Raw genomic sequence first — 9,744 nt, forward strand, 5'->3', positions numbered from 1 at the left:
ACTGGTTTCATAAACAAAAAGAAATGGCTGTAAGACCTGAGGGAAATCCTCTATTTGGAGGTAGAGATGTGAATGAAATAAGCTTGGGTTTCTTAAGCTTCTTACTCCATACTCAGTGTCTGTCAGCTAGCTTTAAATTTGGCTTAACTTGTCCATCAAGAAGTCATCAGGCAGTCATAAGCTATGAAAGAGTTGCAGCTAAAATATTTCTCAAATTAGCTTAACCACTAAGGTATCATATGGTGATAAGCTTGAGGTCAGGAAATTGAAGTGCGATCTTTCAAACGCTGCTGTACCTAGATGAACTACAGTACACCTACCTCCTCAAGAAAAGCCTAAGTTCCAAAAACTCAGTAATTCACCTTCCCTTCTACAGCCTTAGAGTACCAGGGAAAACTAGACGATCTATACCGGGGCCCGTGGTGAGGTAAGGCCAGTCTGGCATACCAGAACTCACCAGGTGTTGGGATGTTATGCATGGTGGTGAGAGCTGCAGGTGATCTTTCATTTAGAGCACAGTTAATTTGAGTGGTTTGCCATAACAACTTGTTACCTTAGCTCTAGCAGCAGAGAGAAGCTGACTGAAGTATCCACGAAGAGAGAGCCCCTGCAGAATCCTGACCTCTCCCCAGAGAGAGGGAAAAGCAAGCTGACCATGCCCTCCACGCCAACGATGTTGAAGTATGTAGCTTTCTTGTGACTTGTCTTTGCTAATCACAGTTGATTTAGGTGACAGCCCTGGCTGGAGTGTTCTCAAATTCAACTTAGCATGTGATGGTATCACATTTAGTAAATACCGGATCAAGACAACAATATTAGGATGAAATGTACTTCACCAACTGAACCTGTGCAAAGGAAAGCTTTTGCTTTTAATTTGAGGAAAAAATCGTTCTTGCTAATGGCTGAAGCGTGCATACAGCAAATGTGTATGCAACATAGCAGTTAGCTGCAAGCTTTCTTGAGCAAACAAAATCCAAACAGATCTTTTCTAAAGAGTATTCTTTTATAATGAATGATGCTCCTGCAATGAAGTCGTAGATAAGCATGTACCTTTGCACTAACACTGTACTAATAACCAGTGAAGCAGTGCCAGGAAGGTGTATCTCAGTCTTTAACATGCTTCTGCAGGAGGACCAATCTTTCTGGCAAGCTGAAGAGTACAGAGGAGCAGGAGCTGGAAAAGATGCAGCAGTTGCAGCGGGAGGTTATGGAGCTGCGGAAGAAGAATGAGGAGTCTCTGAAAGCAGCTATTGCTGGAGCAGGTGGGCTCTAGCTGAATTGCAAATTGAAGCTGTACTGGGCTCAGCTGGAGAGTGCTGCGTAGAGCTGTACAAGTACCTTTAAAAACAAACATTCCAGATTTTGTAATAAGTGTTAGGATGAGGTGGCTTTTAATGTAGATCAGCCCCTAAACTGCCTGGAAACAGGTTTGTTTGGCTTTTGTCATGTCTTGAAAGGTTATAGATGAGTTCTCCAAAAATTGTTCAAGTTATTAGAAAGTAAATGCCTTTTTTTTTTCTTTCCCCAAATCCTCCCCCCACCCCACAAGGCTTCCAGACCTTACATATTCTTTTTCTTTAGGACAACCTGTGAAGAGAACTGTTGGTCAAGTAACAAAGCCAGTTGACTTCCACTTCTGCACGGAGAATAGAATTAAACAACATGTGGAAAGCCAACCTGGGAACGAGTACAAGGAACTGGATTTTGCAGCAGTACTGAGAAAGCATCCTCCTTCTCCGGTGAGAACCAGAATATTGCCAGCAGCCAGCTGACTAATTCTTGACATAATTCTTGACGTTGCCTTCTTTCTGCTTTTGCAACACACATGCTGCTGGTAACCCGCACAAAGGGTTACCGTAGGAGAGGCAAGCGTTGTGCAAACGTAACTGTTAGCTCACTGCGTCTCTGCATTGCCACAAGGCTCTAAGGGACCCTTTTGAAAAGGGGTCATATCTTATGGTCATTACACTTCATGCTTTAATCTTCTACTTCATACAGTTTCCCAATATGACTAGCTTGTGCATGTTCAGACAGTTAAGACTTATGTCTAATGTTAAGTGTTATCTTCTTTTCAATGAGGGGACGGGACAGATACTGTGAATCAGTGGGGAAAGGAAATGTCATCGAAGCATCCTGTGTTAAATGGCCGTAATGACTGTGGGTTTTTTGTCTCCAGGGGCGAATGCCGAAGGGACCCACTGTCCCCAAACCTTTCAATCTGTCCCAGGGAAACAAAAGAAAACTTGAAGAAACCACATCAGAATATGTGTCCCTTGCTGAGCAGGTAGAAGCATTCCAAAAACGCACACCCTCTCGTTACCATTTGAGGAGCAGGAAATCTGATGAAGGTGAGCAGTCCTGGCTATGTCCAGCTGGGAGGCTGTCCGCAGAGATGGTGGTAGAGCCAGAACGATGCTCTGACTACCCTACTGAGCAAACAGTCTGTGGCTGTTGCAGGCTTTGCCATTAACTGCTAGTCTCTGTGACTTGAATTTATAGGCCCAGTTCCAGGAAAGTTGGTGAAGGCTCGGCTTACAAACCCTAAAACACCAGTGCTTCTAACAAAGCAGCGCTTCAGACCTGTCACCTGCAAAACTACAGCAGAGTTAGAAGCAGAGGAAATGGAAAAAAATCTACAGTAAGTAAAGGCTTACTCTAGTCCTCCAAGAGAGAATTGTACCACACTGGAAATATCTTTCAGATGCCAAAATACCACTTTTCAGGAATACCTTTTTTGCATAGAAGAATGAGTAGCATAAAACCATTGAGATTCTTTTAGCTTGTGCGTAATCCTATGGTTCTGACTGTAGAGATGTGAAAAGTAGGCAATTCATTTTGAAGAAAGTGCTCTTAGGAGCGCTGATCTTGGGTTGAGTACAGCCTATGATTAGTAAAGCATAGCAGTACAGCCTGCATACACTTCAAAACTCTTCTGTAAACAAAGTTTTGGATTTCCAAGAAAGCAATCCATAAGGTTTTCCTTAACGTCTTGCTGTTTCAAAAGCAAAGGAGGAGTTGCTGACTAGAACTGTGCACTATGTAACGTGTGTGTGGCACAACTGCTTCTGTACCTGCCTATTGCTCTTTTATGCTGTGAGAGAAGCCATTTGCTAGAAGCTGCATCTTGCCATGTACGGTATGTGGTGACTATCTCTGTCTTTCATGTGTAGGTACAAATTCAAAGCACGAGAACTCAATCACAAAATCTTTGAGGGTGGACCACTCCTGCCCAAGAAGCCCCCTGTGAAGGAACTCACGCAACCCATTGGCTTTGAGTTGGAAATAGAAAAAAGGATTCAGGAGCGTGAGAGTAAGAAGCAGCAGGAGGAAGAGCACTTTGAATTCCATTCCAGGCCATGTCCCACGAAAATCCTGGAGGACATTGTGGTAAGAAGTTTAGTCATACCCAGACCTAGGAATTGGGACTGAGGTGGCAAGTAGCTTCAAAATGTTGTAGCTATGTTGCATTACATATTAAATAATCATCAGTAAACACTGTCTGTCATTAGGCAAGAACTGCAATGGGTACATACTCTGCTATGTCGTGTTGTTTCTCTGTAGCATGTTTTCTTGGCACTTAAGCTTGGGTAACTCCCTTACTGGCTCTTCTGAACAGGGCGTTCCAGAGAAGAAAGCGCTTCCTGTTACAGTCCCCAAGTCTCCAGTCTTCACCTTGAAAAGCAGAACCCGAACGCTGAGCAGAGATGAAGAAAAGGTAACTGTTGTGAATGGGCCTTCTGGTCCCACCACGGTGACCGCCTTGGCCAGCCTGCTGTACCTCTGCCGGCTGGGTGTGATGGTCTGGTTCGGTTCCTCCAGTGGTCATCTTTCTCTGTGCCATTCCCTTCTAACGATCTAGCTGCTCCTACTCATTTTACAGAAACTGAATTCTCATACAAAATGAAATAACGCAATTTAAACACAAGGGCACTGACTGGGGTTTCTGAGGTGTTGCTGCTGTGAATGAGGAAAGTAAACTGCTTAGATTTCTAAAGGACATTGCCCTTCCCTATTCTGTTACTGAGAAGGGCAGATACTGCACATGACCTTTCTTCTCCCCGCAATCACTCTAGATCCCTGGGAGGTGGGGAGCAGGATTCAGAATACATCATGTCCTTCCTCCTTTCCCTCTCGTGAAGAGGGCATTAAAGAATTACAGTCTAACTTGGATGAGTACTAGGACTGATAGTGGTTTGGAAAGGGGAAGAACTTGCCTGTGCTTCAGGATGCCTGTAAATTGGTACTTTTTGGATTACTAATTTTTGCAGTGTCCAGAGTGTTTGCTTGACACTGTTGTGACCCTCATTAAAGGAACTCTAGTATTCGTGTCTTTGTTTGGCAGGAGTTGTAGTCTTTCTACAAAAGTAAAAAATCTGGTGGTGTGCCAGATCCTAACACTAATCTCCTTTTAGGAAAAAGAGGTGGTCCCTGTGATCAAAGCTAACCCTATGCCACATTATGGAGTGCCCTTCAAACCTAAAATGCCAGAACAGAGGCATGTGGAAGTTTGCCCCTTCTCTTTCGATGCCCGTGACAGAGAGCGGCAAATACAAAAAGAGAAAAAAATAGAAGAATTGCAGAAGGAAGAGGTAAGAACTAAAAGCTACCTTGAATTCCACTCCTTAAGTAAAAAGAGTGTGGCAGGACTTGCCTCTTGCTGTTGGCTGTTAAACTTCCAAAGCTTCGTGCCTTTGAGGAAAGGACAAGAAATATTTCAAGCTGTTTCTTTCAGGTGCCAAAGTTCAAAGCGCTACCTCTGCCTTACTTTGACCATGTTAAGCTGCCAGAAAAGAAGGTCAAAAACCCAACTCAGCCTGAACCGTTCAATCTGCAGATTGATGAACGGGGAGCTGCCAAGCTACAGAGCTGGAAACAGCAGGTAGGATGAAAAGAATAACAGGTATGACCAGACTTAAAGCAGCTAGTGGAGTTGTGATCGACTTCAGAAAGTGCTTGAATTGAATCAGGATCTGAGTTTGAGCAATGAATTATTCTGTCCTTGGCATGAGACTTGTGCTATGGGTTGAGGATTGGTGGATTGTTTTTTTTTTCTCCTTTCATGGTAAGTGATGGGATTTACCACAACTGCATGAACAGCTGTGGGGTGTTTTCTAAGCAGCAACTATGTGCAGCTGGATCCCTTTGCTGTGACCATCTCTGTGCTTGGGGATTTATTGACATATAAATAATATACTGCTTTTCTCCTGTGAAATCTGCAGTGGACACCTGAAACTTTCTTCAGGCTATTTTTGGCAAAAGTAACAGGCAGGCAACAAGTGACACAACTTGCGGCTTTAATATAATTTGGTGGTTAAATGATTTGATCTAAGTCAAACTGGCTTTTCCGGTCTTGGGAATGCTGAAGTCTGAGGGGGCAGGGAGGTGGTCTTTTTGTTATGCCTGGCGCTTGATGGGCTCTCTTCTCTTGCAGCTTGAAGATGACTTGAAAAGGCAGAAAGAGGCGGCATGTTTTAAAGCTCGTCCCAACACAGTGGTGTACCAGGAGCCTTTTGTGCCTAAAAAGGAAAATAAGCTGTTATCAGGTAGAGTTACTTGCTACACAGGCTCGGCTGTTAACTCGAACTGATGCAATTAAGTGATGTTTAGACTTATCTCCTTTATCGGCACAGCCAACAGTGCTGGGCACTTAATCAACTAATTCCCTAACAGCTTGTGTCCCTGGGGAATGGGGGAGTTTCCTCTCCACTGCCCCCCTGTCCTGCACTAACATGGCAGCTGTATTTAACAGCTATGCTACAATTGGCAGATGATTGATGTGTGCTAGCTTGGGATAAGGGTAAATAGTATGCAAGGAGCTCCCTGTAGAGACAGCTGGCATTTCTGCAGCAGCTGTCAGTCTCTTCCTCCCATTTCTAATGAGATGAAGGCGTCTACAGCTTAGGGTAGGCTAAACTTCGTGGGGTATAGAACCAGCCAAAAACTTGTTTGTACTAACAATTGTGTGCTTGCTCCCTCCTATGAGAACACCCGTGATGGGGTAATGTCTGCATTAACACCGCTCACATCTGGGCGTAAGGTTTTCTCTTTTCCTGAAGCCTGGAGGTATCTACTAACTACCCTTGCAAGGTGAAGCGCTCCAGAGGGAGGCTTCCATTTGACACTAGTGCTGCTCTGCTTTACCTGACTGTCTTTGCACCAATGTTATCTCCTCTATTTCTAAACTTAGAGAGCCTTTCTGGTTCTGTAGTTCCTGAAAGCTTTGAACTGGCAACGGAAAAAAGAGCTAAAGAGCGGCAAGAATTTGAAAAACGATTGGCAGATATAGAAGCCATAAGGGAGAGGCATCAAGAGCAGGTCAGACAGCGACAAGAGGCGCGTGAAAAGGAAGAAGTTGCTAAGCTAAGACAAGAACTGGTAAGTGAGCTACTTATGAACAGTGGCTGTAAAGTAACCCAAAGGGATGTGTGAATATACTAAATGAGCTAATGTCAATGTTGAGCTGCATTAAGACTGTCTTTTCAAGTTTCCCTGTTGCAGACTGACTCCTTGTTAACTTTACAACTGGTCTTTTAAAAAAAAAAAAAAGCAGCAGCTCTGCTGAGATGGCTGATTTTTGGAGCTGTAAGATGTAGTCATTGGAGCAGAATGATCTTTGTAAAATCCACAACCCCAAAGCATGCCTTGCATGTTCCTGGTGGCTCACTCCAGTGCCCTAGGCAGTGTGGTAGTCCTGTAGACAGCCGCCTGCCTTCATCCCACTAATGGCTCAGTTCTGGCTTCATCACAACGGCATCCATTTGCTTCATTTTGTCCTTGATTTTGTTTTTTTACAGGTTCACAAGGCAAACCCAATACGCAAATACCGCAGCGTAGAAGTGAAGCCCAGTGATCAGCCACTGACCATGCCGAAGTCTCCCAACTTCTCGGACAGATTCCGGTGCTGATGTGCAACCATGTGATAAGGATAATAGGAGGGAGATCCCATCCCTCTCCACTCTCTTGACAGGCAGAGAGGGAACAGTTGTTTTTATGTGACTGCTCAGTCTCAACTCCTACGCTTGGTTCCATTATTGTATATTGAGTAGTTTAACTCCACCTGAGGCAGGTGGCTGAGGCACAGCATACAGGCAGTGCCATGCTGTCTCCATGGCCTTGCTTTGCATCTAGACATCTTGTTCTCTAAAGACTAAACCAGGTTTTGATATTGTATACAAATATTGTGTACTTAACTAAATAAAAATTCCTAATCTGATCGCTGCCTCTTGCTAGTGGGCTGAATCCCTTTCCCACAGAAGAGTTTTCGGTAAAGGGCACTCAGTGAACACACAGGGATGTGCGCATCTGGAAGAGCTGCCTTGTCTTTGTACATCTAATTATTGGTTTCAAGTGTCTGCTTCTTAGGCTTTTAGTCTGTATTAAGCTTGAATTGTGTTAAGTAATGTGGCTTCTGCGAGCCAGCGTATTGCAGGTCTGACCTTTCTTGTTGATGCTTAGATGAGTGCTAATATGAATCTTGCCCAGGCTTGAAAGTAGTTCCCCGTGTATATTAGAGCATTAAACCTTCTGCTGTTTTATAGCTGAAGTCACTCTATTTGGGGAACCACTTAACTGGCAAATGACTCGCTGTAAGCTGGCTCCTGCCAGCGCAGTTAACTTGGCTAAAGACGTGTCGTCTCCTAGCCAGTCTAGCGCAGCTAGCAGAACTAAATATAGACCAAGTGCTCTAATGTCCTGGAGGACAAAACTTCCAGCATTGTGAAGAGGGGATAAAACTTAAATTAAAACTTACTAAGAATTGCTTCTTACCTTAGCATTGCGATACGATTTCTTACCTTAGCATTGCAAGACTGTTTTGGGCCTTTCTTTGGACTTGTCTTAACAAGAAAGAAAATTCAAAGAGACTATGTGAGGGCAAGAAGGGGTTAGGGATACAACTACTCCAAATGATGCTGTCAGACGCCACTGCTGCCCGCTGACATGTCTGTGTTGCTGTTACCCGTTCTAACTCGCATGATCCTGTGGTGCTGTTTCCTGAGCCGAAAAGGGACTTGCAGACAAGGGCTGGTGTGGCAGGTCACTGCAGCTGTGCTTGAAGCCGTTGGCAGAAAGAATGAGAGCAAGCCCTCTAGTTCAGGCTTGGAAACGCATAAAGCTCTTTGGGCTGGCTTGGCTTCTCGTGGCTGTAATGACAGGGAGGCTTTGCCTGTCCTGTGTTTATGGAACCCGTGTGAGCTGGGCTGCTCGCTGCTGTTGTGGTGCTGTTTGAAGAGAGGAAAACGTGGGAAACAGAATTAATGTGTCCAGGTAGGACAAACTCTGTTTCTTGTTTGGGGGTTATGGCAAACATTTACTCTCACTTCCTCTGAATTTGGATACCATTGGAGAAGTAATCTTGGGGTGTGTGGCCTTTTATTCAGATTTTCTTTTGGGTGGAGAAGAGACGGAGTTCAAACTTGTTAGATGTCGGACTCCAGCTGAGGGGTATGGCAAGAGGTACTGTGTCATTATCCTTGCCAAAGTGTTTCAAGTGATTGCCAGTGTTTTATTCCTAATCTGAGAGAGATGACAGAGCTAAATTCAAAGACAAATGTTTGTTGTACCTGAGGATAATGTTTCTGCAGGAATTCTCCTAAAAAGTGCAGTGCTCGAGGGATATCATTGCAAACAGCAGCTGCAGTCTGCAGCCAGCAGTGAGCAAGCGTTTTGTATGGGTGTACTGAACTGCAGCGCTTCAAAGAGCACCAGCCTCAAACTTCTACTCTGCTTGGATTAAAAAAGAGGAAAAGTCACCCCTACTGAAACACAAGGATTCTTTAAAAGAATGAAAATAAAGGTGGTGTGCAGTTAACTGAGGAACTGGAGAAGAAGGTATTCTGAGGAAGCATGTTGGTACTGAAGGATGAATGACCCTGTGACAGCGTGGCCTCCTCAAAACGGTGAGCTAAGAGACAAGGCTCCTTTTTGCTGAAGTTTCAGCTTCTCCTTCCTTTCTCTTGAGGACCTTGTATGTGGCTGCGGCAGAACCAGGCCCGCAAGGTTGACCCAGTCATAGAGGGTGGCTTCAGCTGCAAACTGCTCAGGTCTGCCTGGGTCTGACCAAAGGCAGGCAGATTTTCCCTCAGTCTGCCTTACCCTTATTTCTGTCGCAGTGGAGCTGTTCCACGTGATCTGCGGGACAGGGACATGGCAGGACCTCGAATGTGCAGTCAAGGAAACTGCTGCTGCGGGCTCGAGTGCCAGCTCCTTGAGCAGGGAGCGTGTGGGCAGCAGGAGCAGCGAATATTTATGGCGAGTCAGAGGAAAGCCTGAATGATGATGAGCTGCAGAAGAATGTAAAGGCGAGCAAGGTAACAAGGCGGCTGAGCTGGAGCAGATATCCATCCCTGAAGGATGGAGCAACTGGATTTCCGTGACGGCCCTACATGGCCCCAGCCCTGAGGAAGGGTTTGTATGCCTGACAGCTTGTCAGTTTTTCCCAACGGTATCATTTGGTCTAATAAAAGATATTACCTCTTCCTGCAAACACGGCCTCTTATATTCCTCATGCACTGCAAACTTTGAAAGGGAGCCTCGGGCTGCCATGCCCTACGAGGGTATTGGGCGTTTGGCAGAGCTCTCCGGAGTCACCCACCGGATTCTCGCAGGCTGGCGGGTGGTTGGTGTAACCTGCCCTCTTAGTTAGGGGGAAAGTGATGACATGCTGGAAAAACCGCTCTGGTGTAGAACGTGTAAAGGATGGGTGTCCTGGAGGAGCTGAATGTCGGTGGGGAGGGGGCTTCATTA

At 45.2% G+C, this 9,744-nt stretch overlaps 1 protein-coding gene across 9 annotated transcripts in view; it reads left to right on the forward strand.

The window, feature by feature from the left end:
- Nucleotides 1-7,213, forward strand: part of TPX2 (TPX2 microtubule nucleation factor) — a 14,861-nt gene extending 7,648 nt beyond the window's left edge. For 4 of the 9 annotated variants that reach the window (XM_075166880.1, XM_075166879.1, XM_075166881.1 and 1 more), the window contains 13 exons: nucleotides 377-427; nucleotides 559-681; nucleotides 1,129-1,262; nucleotides 1,582-1,739; nucleotides 2,177-2,348; nucleotides 2,500-2,638; nucleotides 3,171-3,387; nucleotides 3,617-3,715; nucleotides 4,413-4,589; nucleotides 4,733-4,879; nucleotides 5,432-5,543; nucleotides 6,188-6,375; nucleotides 6,795-7,213. In XM_075166880.1, coding sequence (XP_075022981.1) covers nucleotides 377-427; nucleotides 559-681; nucleotides 1,129-1,262; nucleotides 1,582-1,739; nucleotides 2,177-2,348; nucleotides 2,500-2,638; nucleotides 3,171-3,387; nucleotides 3,617-3,715; nucleotides 4,413-4,589; nucleotides 4,733-4,879; nucleotides 5,432-5,543; nucleotides 6,188-6,375; nucleotides 6,795-6,905 — 1,828 coding nt within the window. In that variant the 3' untranslated portion in view covers nucleotides 6,906-7,213. The remainder of the gene's footprint in view (nucleotides 1-376; nucleotides 428-558; nucleotides 682-1,128; nucleotides 1,263-1,581; nucleotides 1,740-2,176; nucleotides 2,349-2,499; nucleotides 2,639-3,170; nucleotides 3,388-3,616; nucleotides 3,716-4,412; nucleotides 4,590-4,732; nucleotides 4,880-5,431; nucleotides 5,544-6,187; nucleotides 6,376-6,794) is intronic. The other 5 variants (XM_075166874.1, XM_075166884.1, XM_075166883.1 and 2 more) reach the window with 3 other exon arrangements.
- The last annotated feature ends 2,531 nt before the right edge of the window (nucleotides 7,214-9,744 follow it).

Source organism: Calonectris borealis, chromosome 17 (assembly GCF_964195595.1).
Source record: "Calonectris borealis chromosome 17, bCalBor7.hap1.2, whole genome shotgun sequence".
In the NCBI taxonomy this organism is placed as follows: Eukaryota; Metazoa; Chordata; class Aves; order Procellariiformes; family Procellariidae; genus Calonectris; species Calonectris borealis.